Here is a 17,127-nt window from a genome sequence, read left to right as displayed (position 1 = left end):
TGCATAATGTGAACTCTAATCAAATCCATCTGACAAGTGTCAGCTGCTGCAATATCTTGACATGTTTTGCTGCTTTGTGACCCTAGAAATGGTCCAGAAAAATGGACATAAGTGATGGTTACAAAAACGCACATAAGTAAAAGAATTAACTTGTTCTAGAAGTTAATTTATTAATATTTAAAGAAAGGATAATAAATATTCATTCTTTTTTTTTTTCAGCCAAATATATTTAATATATAAAAAGGGACAGATTGCTTATAACAGTACAACTTTTGGCACTGGTGTTGTTGAGGCATTGTACTAATTCAAGGATGACAGACTTTGCAAAAGAAACATGTCTATGCACTTCTATAGTGCATTTGAACTTTTTAGGCTCTTTTGTCAATATTCATTAATATTTTACTTCTAGTTGAGTCTTAATTAAAATCCATTGATTTTGATTTTTCTGTTGAGAAGATTTAGAAAGCTTTCTAAGACTTCAGAATCAGAACTGTATAAAAATAATGATATAACCAGACTTATATATTCTACCATTCTGTTTACAGTTCCCCCCCTTTTTTTTTAATTTTTTTCTTTTTACCTGAACTGATAATCAATGCATTTATTAGGTTAAGCACAGAATTTATTACTTCTGTTATTTTTAAATATTTTGCAACTTTCGTGTTTATTGCCTTTTCCATTGTCATATATCCACATCTCAATTAAGTAAAGGAATTAACTTGATTCAAAGTTACATCATATGCATGGTATTAGCTTATATATATCTGAATCCCAACATCATTAATATACAGTTTGAACCGATTACCAATATTTGTATATTACCATTAATATAAAAGATACAAATTACAAAAACCCGAACTCTGATTTATACTAGTGATCACGCTCTATCTCTTAGACTGCACTTCTTGATATATTACTTTCTGATACATGCTGCTCAACTATTTTCTTATCTATACAAACAGTTTATTTTCTAATTCTAACTTTTTCCAGTTTATTCAAAATTTTTATTCCTTCAAATGATATAGCAAAGCCAAGTTATATCATGTTGCATCTATTTCACTTCTCTAACTTAGGTGTAACTATCAAAACATTAGCAAATTAAAACTAAAGTCTCTGCTTTTCAAATCCATACCATTCTCTACACAGTAGTGGTTCTCTGTCCTCCCATTTTTGAATTCATTCCAGTCCAAGTAATGCTTCTAAATTAAATTATTTAATTTAAAAGCATCTTCCACAATGGTCAACTGGACGTCTAATGATAATAACAGTAATACTTATAAAATATTATATTCAAGATCAGAGAACACAAACTTCTTCATTGGCAAGCAATTTCAAGTGCAGTGATGTGGGAAAATTTCAAAAATAGAAAACTGGATACTTTTTTTTGTTTGTTTGTTTGAAAAGTGCTATATGTGGGCAAACTGACTTAAAGTAGTAAAGAGGATTCTAATAAGGAAGTAGAGAAGCTTTTTCAGTTATTAGAGCACAGTTTGAAATGGAAAAACTGGTTCTTCTTGGAAACCTAACAAGAGAGTAGCAAATTAATCACAGACAAAATGTTTTGAGAAAATTTTGATGGTAAGTACTTGCAGACCGTATTTTCAGAAGACTAATTAACCAACACCATTTACAAATACAAAGTGGTGCATAAATTCACTTGGAGAGAACAGACAAGTCTTATTCACAATGTTATTATTGATATCATCAGGGTTGTTCAAAATACAAGAGCATATAGAGGAATATAGAAATATGAAATAAGTGATCATTTATTCTGAGGAGGACAAAAATGAGCATCGTCACACATTTTAAAAAACATTAAAGCTGAACAACATTCAGAGATGAATTGTAGACTCAAATATACAAATATCATAAGAGAAAAAGTGAAAGTTTGAAAACAATCAGAAAATATTGTTGATGGAAGTTTTTTCACTTGGCTATGCTACCAATTACATATTTGGTTTAATCCTTCATCCAAATGTAAGCAAACAAAGTTTGCACCTGAAATATTTTCAGGACTGGGGCAACTCGTCAGGTGCAAACCTTGCTTGCTTACATTTGGATAAAGGATTAAACCAAATATGTAATCAGAAAATATACTCGATGGCAAAATATGAAAAACATTTAAGATTAAGCATGTGAAAATGTATGCAAGAATAAATAAATCAGAAGTTCTATCTAATGCTTTTAAATCCTGAAATTCATGATATAATCAAGAAGAAAACTAAGTGGTCTAGAAAAGCAGAAATATTGAAAGGACCTGGCAAGTATAATGTCTCTTAGAGATTGTGTGAAAAAAATACCCAAACAAAATTCATGAGAAGACTGAAAAAAAATACATAAGTGGAAGAAAGAGTAATTTAAAACAAGAGTTGCAAAGGTAACAATGACTAAAAATAAGAATATTCTGAATGACTGGAGTAATTACTTTGAAAAACATCAAATGAGATAAGCACCAAGGATGGCAGAAAAAAATATTCAAGATAAATGTAATCAGAAGTACACAACAACAGTTGAGTTAGAATTATTATGAACCTGAAACGGAGAAAGGTAGCTGAAGAAGATATTCAACCAGAAATGCTTGGATATGGAAGTATTCAGCACACTTACTAAGAAGTCAAATTTCAGATGAATGGAGCAGAGATCATGTGGTATTCATCTTTAAATAAGGGAACAAAACTGAATCTGAGAATTAGAGGACTTTCCCTACTGAGTATCACAACGAAGAATTAAACAAGCAAACCTGAGAAGAGGCTAAGAAAAACTGTGGAGAAGAAACCCTATTTCTAAATATCAAGTCCTGACAGTCCCTAAATAGGAAGACCTAAGCAGGGATTTGGCCATAGCCATATAGTGATCCTTAGGACTAGATTTTTCATCTGAGACAAAGAGGGATAAAGAGAAAATATTGAGAAGTTATGAGAATTTATCAAGGATTGGGATTGAAGTTTTGCAAATAAAGGGATCAAGAAAAAACCTATTCCAAATGTTATAATGGTATGAAAGAAACATTATAGAGGACAATATACAACTATACTTAAGTTCTTAGTCAACAGGCAGAATTGAAGAATATTATTATTAAGAGAGACTCCAAGGAGTCAAGGACTGATCGAGGGAGGCCACATACTACACCACCAGCTATCATACTTATTCTTGAATTCATTCACACTTCTTGCACTCACAACATCCAATGGCAATCCATTCCAGTCACCACCATCCTATGAGAAAAAAGTCTAGCCTGCGCCCCCTTCTTAGCGGCATTTATTCTCAGTGTCGAGGGTGCACTCTTGTCCTTTACCCACCCTGCATAAATTGAAAAATTCCATCAACTGAAATCCTGTATGCCCCTTTCAGAAGTTTGCAAGTCTCAATCATATCACTACTCTTTCTCCTGTTTGCTAGTATCTGCAGTCTACAAATTCTCAATCTGTCTTCATAATCAGTATTCCATAATTCTGATATAATTTTTAACACTCTTCTTTGCCCTCTCTCCAATATATCAGAATCACAATGGAAACCAAGAGACCAGACCTGTGCACAATAGTCCAAGTGAGGTCTTATTAAGGCCTTGTAAAGAGGCAAAATGAATCCTTATCTTTACACGTGAATGTTCGTTTCGGCATTGTAATGATCTTTTGAGTTGTATTTGCAATCTTTGCTACATGGCCCCTGAACTTCAACTTCCTAGCTACTAACACTTCAAGATATTAGCCTCATCAGTTTCTTCAAACATAATCCCACCAATATAATATGACATTGGATATCTAATCACACCAAAGTGAATGACTGACATTGAACTGACATCCATTTCCCATGCCCACAATTCCAGCCTATTGAAATCATTCTGCAAGTACTGCGCATCAGACGCACTCCGATTACTCTACCTATCTTTGCATCATCAGCAAAAAAGCTGTGTCACATGTCAAATTCTTCTCAATGTCGTTAATGTACAGAATGAATAACAATGGACCAAGCACTGATCCTTGTGGTACACTGGTTACCTTAAATCTTGCAGATTCAGATTCCTCCATATACCACTTTTTGATATCTGTCAGTCAGCCATCTTCTTATCCATGCTAATATTCTATAACCCAAACCCATAATCTCCGATTAATGCAGCAGTCTACCATGCTGCATTTGCTAAGGCTTTCAAAAGCCTTAGCAAAATCCAGAAGTATCATGGTGTATCCATTCCCCTTGTCTAGTTCAATGGTAACATTGTTACAGAATGTGAATAGGTTGCTAAAACATGACCTTCCTTTAGTAAACCCATTCTGCTCATTGCAATAGAGTTTCACTGTCAACTCATTTCTGAATGTGAGCCTTAACCAACTTTTCCAAAATCTTCACCACCACTCCTGAGATACTAATTGGTTGATAGTTGGATACATCGGTCTTTGCACCACCCTTGTGCAATGGAATTACCATACATTTTTTCCATTCCTGCGGAATCTTCTCTGTGCTGAGAACAGGGAAGATTAAACAGTCTGGTCAAAGGAATAGCCAATTCAGCTGAACAATCATTTAGCATACATGCTGATATTCCATCAGTCCCTAATGCTGAATTCTTATTTAGTTAGTGCAACTGCACTAACAACTTGTCCTCATACAGCTGAGTTCCTTCATTCAGTGAAGAGGCAGCAGTGAGCTCAGTGTTATGGACACCAAGTTGAGAGCTTTTCACAAAATGGACACTTATTAGTTGAACAACCTCTTCTGCATCTGTAACCCTCATGCCATCTGCATTTAGAAGTTATTCTTGCATATTCATCTTTTACTTGCAACATATTGATAGAATTCTTGTGGGTTGTCTTTATCAAGCAGAGCCAGTTTCTTTCCATGCTCAGACTTTGCTTTCCATACAACAGTTTTGACTATTCTGGCCTGCTGCATATAATTTTCATAATGCACATCATCCTTATGCACATGGTAATCCTTCCACATAATCCTTTTCTTATGAAACTTTTGCTTAATAAGATTACACATCCATTTGCCTCCTACCCTATTTATTCTTCAAACTCTTGGCACACACCTTGATATTGCATCATTTAAGTATTGTTTAAATGCTTCCTATGCACTGTCGATATTTTTCCTATCCAGCAACTGATATCATTCCACTCAACTTTATACTCCTCAGTTGGTCATAATTTCCTGCTTTGTAGTTCAACGTGTAACTTTTTCTGTAATGAACATTCATAAAATTAGTCACTTCCCAAGTGACCACCGCATGATCTCTGTCACCAACCAAAGGAAGAATAGTTACATCTTTAACTGAAATGTCCTCTGACACTATAATCAAATCTAACACTCTTTGACCTCGAATTCCTTCTGTCACATGCTGTTTGAGGAAGTTGTCCTGCAACAGCTCAATAAATGCATTTTCATTCTTCTCATGAAATTCTACTGCTACCCAATCAATAGTTGGATAATTAAAGTTTCACGTTTTATGATTATTCTTTTTGCGCTCATCTTGTCTGTTTGGTGATGCATTTCTTCATCACTAGCAAACTATCCATCAGGTCTGTAACAACAAATTTATCTTGCTAGATTCCACTTCACACCAGATGGCCTCAAACTCATTGCCACACAAAATGCTGTTAGTAGTAGTACTACAATCACAGGTCTCCACTCTAACTGGATTCAAGTCATCCAATATCATTAGCAGCATGCCACTTCCTCTCCTATCCTCTATATCCTTCCTAAAAATAGTGTACCCTTTACACTCGATACCAGTTAGTATGTCTGATTCTGATAGCCAGGTCTCACTATGCCTACAATCTGAGGTCCCAACATATTGACTAAGGCAACAAACTTACTCCTTTGTTTTCGATACTCCTAGCATTTGTGTATAGACATAATAATCTACACGGATGTTCTTTTGTATCCTGTTGTCTGCATGACATAGTTGGACAACTTGCAGATCTCTATTCTTCTCTAGTGCTTTATACCCTTTGCACACATTTGATGGGTCCAAACAGGACGAACAGAAAGTCAAAATCATTCTCTCCTCGTGAACATTTCCATGACAAAGCCCAGGCTCGTCATTAACATAGTTATACAACACTGCTGCTCTTACAGTCACATTCTCACTATTCCACTCTTTATAATTTAGTTTCCCTGACTTAGCCTTAGCAAGAGATCACAAAGCTCTAATGCCACTTAAGTATTTCTCATTTTTCCACAAGCTGCTGCAGTCTTTAACATAGTTGAGTGCAAAGATAAAGTTTTTTCACATAGATCATTTGAGACCTGCTGAATTTTTATCTGGGGCTGCTTTGGCACACTTATTGAAGAGCTGAAGCTTGCATAGTGGTCACAAGGTTCTGTGTGGCATGAAGGTCTGCATTCCAGAAAGGATTAATTCAATTATTCAGATGGAACAGATGTTTGGATTGTGAGATCAGAAGCAGTAAAACAGATCATTTGAAAAGAGGTGTAGAAATCCTGAAATTCAATAAGGAACAATACCACCAAAATGAAATTTTAAAAAAATTAAAATCTTCAAAACTTCGAGATAAAACTCACCATTGACCGTTTGACCAGGCGGAACGAATTCTTTGTGGATAATGCCCTTGGAATTGTAGAAACAAATCAGCATTGTCTTTACTTGATTTCTCCAAGCGACATTTTTTTGGATGCCCCTCTTCTGGTGGTATCCACTCAGCATTCTGGCACTTTGTTTCAGGCTCATACTCAAAACACCATTTTCGTCACCAGTAATGATCATTTCAAGGAAGTTTGAGTCCTTACGAGCAGTTTTAATGAGGTCCTTGCAGTGTTCAATTTGATGCATTTTTTTAGTCGTTGGTCAACTTGTGGGGAACAAACCGCAAATTCATTTTACGAAGGCCCAAACTCTCGATCAAAATGTTGTGAACAGTTGATTTTGGAACCCCCAATTAATTCATCTTCAATCAATCTCATGGATGATTTCGGGTTTTGTTTGATGAAATCACACAGTTTTTGGATGTTAACTTCACTCAGTCCAGTTTTTGGATGTTAACTTCACTCAGTCCAGTTTTTGGATGGCCCAGCTTTTCATCGCAGGAGACCAGACCTGCACACAATAGTTCAAGTTAGGTCTTATCAAGACCTTGTAAAGAGGCAAAATGACATCCTTATCCTTACATGTGAATGTTCATGTCAGCATTGCAATTATCTTTTGAGTTGTATTTGCAATCTTTGTTACATGGCTCCTGAACTTCAAGATCCCTAGTCTCATCAGTTTCTTCAAGCATATTCCGACTAATATAAAAAAACGTTGGATATCTAATCATTCCAAAGTGCATGACTTTACTGACACTGAACTGGCATCCATTTTTCCATGTCCACAATTCCAGCTTATTGAAATCATTCTATAACTACTGCATATCAGACACACTCCTGATTACCCACCTATCTTTGCATCATCAGCAAAAAGCTGTATATCACATGTCAAATCCTTCTCAATGTCGTTAATGTACAGAATGAATAACAATGAACCAAGCATTGATCTTTGTGGTATACCAACCACTGGTTACCTTAAATCTTGCAGACTCAGATCCCCTATATACCACTTTTGTATCTGTCAGTCAGCCATCCTCTTACCACACTAATATTCTATAATCTAAACCCATATTCTCCAATTTATGCAACAGTCTACCATGCTGTATTCTGTCAAAAGCCTTAGCAAAATCCAAAAGTACATTAATATATCCTTGTCTAACTCAGTGGTAACATTATTATGGAATGTGAGCAAGTTGATAAAACATGACCTTCCCTTAGTAAACCCATGCTGTTTGTTGCAAAGTAGATTCTCTGTCAATCCACTTCTGAATGCAAGTCCTAACTAATTTTCCCAAAATCTTCACCACCATTCCTTAGATATTAATTAGTTGATAGTTGGATACATCAGTCTTTGCATCATCTTTGTGCAATGGGATTACTAAGCATTCTTTCCACTCTTGTTCTGAGACTCAAATTATATAGCCTGGTCAAGGGAATAGCCAGTTCAGCTGAACACTGTTTTAGCATCCATCCTGATATCCCATCAGTTTCCTATTGCAGAATTTTTATTCAGTTTGCTCAACAGCTGTAATACTTTCTCCACATCCACATGAGTTTCCTCATATGGTGCAGAGGTAGTGGTGAATTCAATGTTGCATATACCAGGTTGATAGCTTTTAGCAAGATGGCTGTTCATTAGCTGAACAATCACTTCTCCATCTGTCACCTGCATACTATAGGCATTCAGTAGAGTTATTCTTTCAAATTCATTCTTTCTTTTACTTGCAGCATAATGTTAGAATTCTTTTGGGTTGTCTTTAACTCGCAGAGCCAGTTTCTTTTCATACTCTGGTTGAGTTTTCCATACAACACTTGCGACTCTTCTGGCCTGCAGCTTATAATAATCATAACTCACATCATCCTGTATGCATAAGCATACTGTATGAAGGAATACTGTATGCATAAGCATACAGTATTCCTTCCAAATCATATTTTTCTTAAAAATCTCTTGCCTAATTAGATTATACATTCATTTCACTCCTACTCTATTTATGCTTCAAATTCTAGGGACGCATTTTGATATTGCATCATTTAAATCATTTTTAAACACTTCCTATGCATTGCCGATGTCCTGCCCATCCAACAACATACCATGGCAAAGAACCCAGCTCCTCAGCTGATCATAATTTCCTTCTTTGTAGTTCAGCATGTAACCTTTTCTGAATGGAACATTCATAAACTTACTTCCCAAGTGAGTACTGCATGATCACTGTCACAGACCAGAAGCAGAATAGTTATATCTTTAACTGAAACCCCCTCTGACACTAGTCAGATCTAATGCTCTTTGATCACATGTTCCTTCTTTCACATGCTGATTGAGGAAGTTATCTTGCAATAGTTGAATAAATTCACTTTCATTCTTCTCATGCGATTTTATAGCTACCCAAGCGATGTTAAGATAATTAAAGTCCCCAATTATGAATACTCTTTTTGCACCCATCATATTTTTTCTTGTTAATTTTTTCATTAATCTTGTTAGATTCCAACTCATACCAGATGACTTCAATCTCACTGCTGCATGAAAAACTAGTATTTATGTGAGGTCCCAATATATTAACCAAAGCAACAAACTCTACTCCCTTGTTTCTGATACTTATCTGATTTGTGTACAGACATAATTTACCTGCATGCCGTTTTGTATACTCTTGTCTGTGGTCTGCATGGCACTCTTTGACAACTGGCAGATCTCTGTTCTTATCTAGTTCCTAACTTCTGCAGACATGTTTACACATACTTGATAAGTCTGAACCAGCGAACACAGAATTATTCTCTCTTTATAATCATTTCCATAATAATAATAACTATTCCCATCATTAACATGGTTAACTAACATTGTCAATCTTACATACAGATTCTCATGATACCTTCCATTCGAATTCAGTTTCTCTTCTCTGTGTTAGGTCTAATATCGATTAATAATTTTTCAAGACTCCTGATGCAAACACCTTCAAGTGTAAGTCGTTCCTCTTATACCCAATCTTCACTTTGAATGGTTTCACAATAAAGAATTAATGTCCTAATTTGGCGCCATCTATTGTTGGATAAAGTGAACTTTACAAGTATTAATTCGATCTCAAAATAGCAGTCTGCCAGAATTTGCTTACAAACCTCTTGCTTAATATTACACATCCATTTCACTCCTACTCTATTCTTCAAACTCTCAAGACACATTCTGGTATCGAAATATTTGAGTATTTTTTAAATGCTTCCCATGCACTGTCGATATCTTTCCCATCCAACAAGTGATACCATGGCACAGAACCCAGCATACTCCTCAGGAGGTCATAATTTCCTGCTTTGTTCAGTGTGTAACTTTTTCTGAATGGAATATTCATAAACTTAGCCACTTCCCAAGTGAGTACTGCATGATCATTGTCACCAACTGGAGGCAGGATAGTTACATCCTTAACTAAAACCTCTTCTTAAACTATAAGATCCAACACACTTCGACCACGATTTGTCCCTGTCACATGCTGCTTGAGGAAGTTGTCTCGTAACAGCTCAATAAATTCAGTTTCATTCTTCTCATGTGATTTCACAGCTACCCAATTAATATTTTTCGCAGGTTACTCTTTTCACACCCATTACATTTATTTGGTGATAAATTTCTTCATCTCTAGAATCTAATCTACCAGGTCTGTAACAACACTTCACTAGGTCTTGTTAGAGTACATCTCACACCAGATGGCATTAAACTCACCGCCACATGAAAAACTTACTAGTATAGCAGTAATAGGTCTGAACCCTAACCAGATTCAAATGATCTGAAATCATTAGCAGCACCCCACCCCGTCCTCTCCGATCTATCCTTCCTAAAAAGACATCCTTTGCACTTGATATCAGTTAGTACATCTGCTTCTGATAGCCAGGTCTCACTAATGTCTACAATATGAGGTACCAATATATTAACCAATGCAACAAACTCTACTCGTTTTGTTTCTGATACTCCTGGCATTCATGTACAGACATAAATTACCTGTATGCTTTTTTGTATACACTTTTCAGTGGTCTGCATGACAGTTCAATAACTTGCAGATCTGTTTTTATCTTGTTCTTTACTTATGTAAACATCGTTACACATGCTTGACTGAACAAACTGAAATGGACAAACACAGAATTGTTCTTTCTTCATAATCATTTCCATAATACACCCTCTGTCCAAAAAGAACCGAACTTTTGATAGAAAATAAAACACAGGCCAATTATAATTATCCAAATCATTTATTTCAATCAATATACTCTCCCTCAGCTTCGATACAGTGTTGGCACAATCAATTAATTCATTAAATGAGTTTTTCATATCGGTTTTTGGGATACCGAGGGGTTGTGGTTACTTGCACATTTTCAATGGTGTTGTATTGTTCTCCTTTCATCGGCAAATGAAGTCTTGGGAAGAGAAAGAAGTCACAGGGTGCTAAATTAAGTAAATATGACAAGTGATCCAACACACAAACTTGGTTTTTGCTCAAAATCTGTCTCACAATGTTCGAACAATGAGATGGTGCATTATCGTGCAATAGTGACCAGCAGCCTGCATCACGATATTCATGCCGTATGCGATGAATTCTTGCTATCAATCATTTCAAAACTTGGAGATAAAACTCACCATTGACCGTTTGGCCAAGCGGAATGAATTCTTTGTGGATAGTGTCTTGGGAATCGTAGAAACAAATCAGCATTGTCTGTACTTATTTCTCCAAGCAACTTTTTTTCGGATGCCCCTCTTCTGGGGTCTCCACTCGGCACTCTAGCACTTTGTTTCGGGGCTCATACTCAAAACACCACATTTTGTCACCAGTAACAATCTTTTCAAGGAAGTTTGAGTCCTTATGAAGTTTTATAAATGTTCAATTCGATACATTTTTTGGTTGTCGGTCTACTTGTGGGGAACAAATCGCGATTCAATTTACGAAGGCACAAAATTTTGCCTTCGTAAATTTTGTCAAAATTTACGAAGGCAAATTTGGTCAAAATCTTGGTCAAAATTTTGTGCACAGTTGATTTTGGAATCCCCAATTCATCTATAATCAATCTCACAGACGATTTCAGGTTTTCTTTGATGAAATCAAGCACTTTTTGGATGTTAACTTCGCTCAATCCAGTTTTTGGATGGCCCGGCTTTACATCGTCCTGAAGCGTCTCATGACCACTTTGAAGTTGCTTAAACCACTCGTAAACTTGAGTACGGGATAAGAATTCATCACTGTATGCTTTTTGAAGCATTTGATGCGTTTCGGTAAAACGTTTACCAAGTTTAACACAAATGTTAATCGCAGCTCTCTATTTGACCCATTTTCCGACCCTTCATCAAAACACACTGTCACTCGGCTTCTAATGAAACAAATGTCATAAACAGTTGACACAACACTAATGAAGGTTGCCGCTTTCAACAACAAAAAGATACAACAGGTGGCACCACTAGTTTCTTCTATTTTCGAAAAATTTGGTTTCTTTTTGGACAGAGGGTGTAATAACATAGAAAGCATATATATTCATTATATTTAATTTTTTTGCATAGGTTTTCAAATATGATATATTTTAATTTCATTTTTTTTAAGTTATTCAAGGATTTTTGTAAAACAAAGTATCAAATATGATTATGTTAACATACATATTTACAAATTTAGGGACACAAAACACACATGTTGAAAGGATTATTTAACTTATGATTAATAAAAAAAACAAATGACGTTTCGACCCCTGTATTGAGGTCATCATCAGAAAAATACATGTGTACATAAAAACAAGCTGCATGCTCTTATACTCTACAAAGGTAAATTGAATCTACACTGTTAACTGATCTTTTACTTAGCCTGAATTCTAGTGGTTAAAAAAAATATAAATAAATAAATAAAAACCTACTAAAGTTTTCCCGGGGGTGCTTAAGGGTCAAAGCTGTATAACTGAGAGGACACCTCCACATAGCCTTTAAAGGAATGCGGAGAACTAACCATGGCTTCTGACTTAATGTCCAATCCTCACCTTCTCGTGGTGCACCCAGTTGGGTATTTACCTGGATACTGAACGAACGAGGATGTATTGGCAATTTGGGATTTAGCAGACCAAACTGTATTCTTATTGGCTTAAACCAAAATACAAAATGATGGTACAACATGACAAAATTTAATGCTGGCTGGGGCGTCGCATGGTTAAACAAGGCCACAGTTGTTTTTGCCAGGGAACCAGAGCGAACAGCGAAAAGTCAGCTACTGGAACAAATCTGAAAACATGCCCCAACTCAACATCACCATAAGAAGCCTGAATGTCAAAGAAATGGAGCTAGCTGAAGAATTACATAAGTACCAGATCGACATAATAGGGGTGACTGAAACAAAAAAGACAAAAACTGGTGAGATCTTTTTGAGCAATAAATACAAAATGTTATATTCAGGCAATGACAATCAAGGAAAAGAAGGAGTTGCCATAGTATTCAACACTAAACATGAGGCTAATCTTCTTGAATGGCAGGCAGTCTCAAGTAGAGTGATGTGGGCAAATATCAGAATGGGGAACTGGACAATGAGACTTATTTGTGCCTATGGTCCCACAAAAGGTTCTAAGGAAGAAGTGGAGAAATTTTTTGAGTCTTTAGAGAAAGCAATTGACACAGTGAAAAAGGAAAAGTTGGTCCTTGTTGGGGATCTAAACAGAAAAGTAGGAAAAGATTGCCAGACATACAAAAATATTTTGGGAAAATTTGGAGAAAAGAGCAAAGCTAATAATAATAATAAAAACGGCAAATACCTGTTGGATTTCTGCTCAGGACATGGACTAGTTATTACTAACACCATGTTCCAACATAAAAATGTGCACAAATTCACATGGAGAGAAGAGGCTAGGAATAAGAAAAGTCTCATTGACTATGTTATTGTTGATAGTGATGTTTTCTCCATGGTGCAGGACACCAGAGTGTACAGAGGATTTGAAATTGGAAGTGATCACTATTTAGTCTTGAGCAGGATAAAATTGAATTTCACATTGAAAAGAATGACATGTAAGAAAATTTTAAAGCAAATAAAAGTTGAACAGCTCTCAGATGTGAACTGTAGACTAAAATACACAAAGATTATTGAAGACAAATTAATGAAAGAGTTTGAGAACAGGAACCAAACCTTGGAGATTTAGTGGCAAGCCTTGAAGAAAACGCTGATTGATTCAGCCAAAGAGGAATGTGGTGAGGTTGTCTGCAAGGAGAGAAAATTCAGAACTCCATAGTGGACACAGGAAGTTAAAGAGGAAGTGAAGGAAAAGAAGAAAGCATATCAAATGTTCCTGGGAAATAAATCAGCTTGTGCTCTTAGTGAATACTGAGACAAATGTAAGAAAGCTAAACACTTTGTAAAACTAGCTAAACAAAAGTCATGGGAGGACTTTGCCAAGAACATAGAAAATAAATATCAAGAAAATGGCAAAATATTCTGGAGGTTGTTGAAGAAGCTTAGAAATGGAGAAAAGAGTGCTATAAAAGGAGTTAGAGATGATAAAGGTGAAATGAAAACGGGAGAAAAAGACATCCTTGAAGTATGGGGTAATTACTTAAAAAAATTGCTAAATTAAACAAGCAGTGATAGTACAGTGGTAAAAAAACACTCAACAGGCATACAGTCAGGAATACATATCCATACTTGAAGTGGAAAAAGTCATCAAAGGCTTGAAATGTGGAAAGGCAGCAGGAGTAGATGATATTCGACCAGAAATGCTCAAGTATGGTGGTATAAAAGTCTTGCAGTGGCTACACTACATAGTTCAGCATGCCTGGAGAGAGAGACTAATTCCAGATGATTGGAGAAGAGCTCTCATAGTACCCATAGGAAAAAAAAAAAAAGGAAATAAAATTGAATCTGAGATTTACAGAGGTATTTCTCTACTGAGTGTTCCTGGTAAGATTTACACAAGTATACTTGAGAAAGGGTTGAGAAGGATTGTTGAAGAACAAGCTAAATTCAGACCAAGTAGACGTTGTCAGGATCAGATTTTCACTTTATGACAAATAGTTGAGAAATCAATATGGAAATATAAAAAAATTTGTATTCAAGTTTTTTCGATCTGGAAAAGGCTTAATTTTGTTGGGGTTTAAAGGCAGTTTTTATGTTGTATTTGTATAGTATTCTGTCTTTTTTTCCAAAATGCCTCTAACAAGGAATGGCAATGATTCTTAAAATCGTTTTTGTTTTTAGTGGTGTCTCTGTGGAGGATCTTGTGAATATGTTTTTACTGTATCCATTTTTTATAAATGTATGGTTGATGATCTCGTATTCCTGGTTTAGAGCTTGCTCATTTGAACAAATAGTTTGAGCTCTGTGTTTAAGGGTGCTTATTACACCTAGGTTTTGTTGGGTGGCAGTAAGAATTTTTGTGTATGTAGTGGCCTGTCTGTGTGTGTAGGTTTGTGGTAGAGTGAGAAGGCGAGATAGCCTGAGGGAAGGTGTGTGACAAGTATCTAGGAAAGGAAGAGAGTTGTCTTTTTCCATTTCAATGGTGAATTAGATAAGTTTGTGTTGTTTGTTTAGGTGGCTAAGGAATGTATTTAGTTCTTCGCAGACATGGGGCCAAATGGCAAAAATATCATCAATATCTGAGTCAAATTTTGGTTTTTAGGCACGCTGACTCTAGAGCTCGTTGCTCAAAGTCTTCCATATAGAAGGTAGCTATTGGGGGGGAGAAGTGGTACCATGGCTGTACCTTCTCTTTGAAGGTAAAAATTGTTTTGCCACACGAAATATCTGGAGCAGAGTAGGTGAGCAAAGAAAGCCATGATGTCGTGTGGAAATATGTTCTGTAGGAGCACAATAGTATCAATGATTGGGACATTGGTGAAAAGGGCAGTTATGTCAAAACTAGAATAATAAATCTTGGTCATTGAGTGTACTGTTTTTAATTTTGCTTATGAAATGTTGTGTATTTTTTATGTAGGAAGGGGAATGACCTACCAATTCCTTGAGTGTGACCACTAATTTTTTGACTAAGTGGTAACTCAGGTTGTCGATTCCTTCAACAATCGGACATAGTGGAGTGTTTGTTTTGTCTATTTTTGGCAGGCTGGAAATTATGGGAGCACAGGCGTGATGAGGTATTAGTGTTTTGGTAGTTTCTTCGGGCTATGTGTTAACGGATTTAATTAATTCAGTTGTTTTCTTTTTGATGCGTTTCATGTAGTTTACCATTTGGTAGGGGTTGTGGTCCGATACCAAATGGTTCATTTTTTCTATGTAGGTTGTCCGATTTAAAACAACAGTAGCATTCCCTTTATCTGCTTTTGTGATTATTATGTCCTTGTTATTTTTTTAAGGGATTTGACAGCCAGTTTTTCCGTTTTGTTTAGGTTGCTGCTTATTTTTTCGTTTGAGTTTAGTATGCACGATGTCTCCATGCGTATTTTGTCAGCTAGATTGGGGGGGGGGGATCTTAGACCTCTCTTGATATGATAAATGATATCCAGTTTGTTTACTGACCTTGATGCAATGACGTAGTTTAGGCCTTTTTCCAGTAACAAGAGTTCACCTTGAGTGAGGTTGTAGTTTGATTTGTTAATAACCAGGCCACGATCTGATGGTGGTTTTGTCAAGGAAGGTCAAGAAAACATTTTTTAACATTTTTTTTTATTAGAACACCATCTATATACTATATTATATTAATTAATATTATGTTAGTAAGTAATATTTTTGTAATAATAACATATTTGTAATAATAACAACAAAATTTTGTAATAATAATAACAACATAATATTACAAATCAATATAATATTAGTTTGTAATATTATATTTCGAGGATGGTCTGAAAAGTTCTCGGCCTAACAATGAAAAAACGAATTTATAATTTCAAAATTATTTTTATTTTTCAACATAATCTCCCTTAAACTGTATAAAAACAAACTACTTGATAGAATAACTCGCAATTTCAAATGGATGCTTATGACAGATGTACTAACTTAGAAAAAAAAAAGTAGGAACAAAAAAGCAATATTTATTTATATAATTTTATTGAAAAAAAAAAGATCTACCATTGCTTGCTGATCATGAAAATTCTCTTACTGTCACATTTTTTCTGATCCCAATTAATCAAAATAAGGAGACATCCAGTGTACTGCAAAGATGCAGATATAACAAGCAAAAAATTTTTATAAAAAATATGTGTACTTACAATAATTTTTATTAAAGATGTCTCGTGCTTGTTTGCCAAGGTCTGCATAACATGGTGGAGCCATATTGCAATTCTGAAATAAGTAATTATAAGAAATTTATTTAATATTGCAAATTATACATTTATTCCAACTGAAAACATATACAGTGAGTTAATGACATTTGATTATGTCAATTATGTGGAAAATCAGTTCTTTGAAGTAATCAAAAGTTATGATGGATATCAGATTGTTTGGATTAACAGCAAAATTCCAAAGAACCCAGCACTAGACAACAGGCAGTATGAAGTAACAGAATGTTAATTTGGAGTTTGTGAAAGTTGTACAACAGAATTTCAGATGTCATGTAACTCATTTATAAACAGCCATGCTAACAGAAAATCCTTTCACAGGCACCTTTGATTTAAAATAATACTATGAATGTGATTTCTAAGGAAGATTTCTC

At 35.4% G+C, this 17,127-nt stretch overlaps 1 protein-coding gene across 1 annotated transcript in view; it reads right to left on the bottom strand.

Annotated features, from left to right (window-relative positions):
• Positions 1-17,127, bottom strand: part of LOC150095853 (voltage-dependent anion-selective channel-like) — a 187,924-nt gene that overhangs the window by 136,602 nt on the left and 34,195 nt on the right. The window contains exon 2 of the mRNA XM_090408845.1: positions 16,685-16,757. Within this exon, the coding sequence (XP_090264971.1) occupies positions 16,685-16,748 (64 nt within the window). The 5' untranslated portion in view covers positions 16,749-16,757. The remainder of the gene's footprint in view (positions 1-16,684; positions 16,758-17,127) is intronic.

This window comes from Typopeltis vanoorti, chromosome 19, assembly GCF_054136105.1.
Source record: "Typopeltis vanoorti isolate ZY-2024b chromosome 19, IOZ_Tvanoo_1.0, whole genome shotgun sequence".
Taxonomy (NCBI): domain Eukaryota; kingdom Metazoa; phylum Arthropoda; class Arachnida; order Uropygi; family Thelyphonidae; genus Typopeltis; species Typopeltis vanoorti.
The sequence above is the reverse complement of the archived record's forward strand: the minus strand, read 5'-3'. Positions and strand labels throughout refer to the sequence as shown.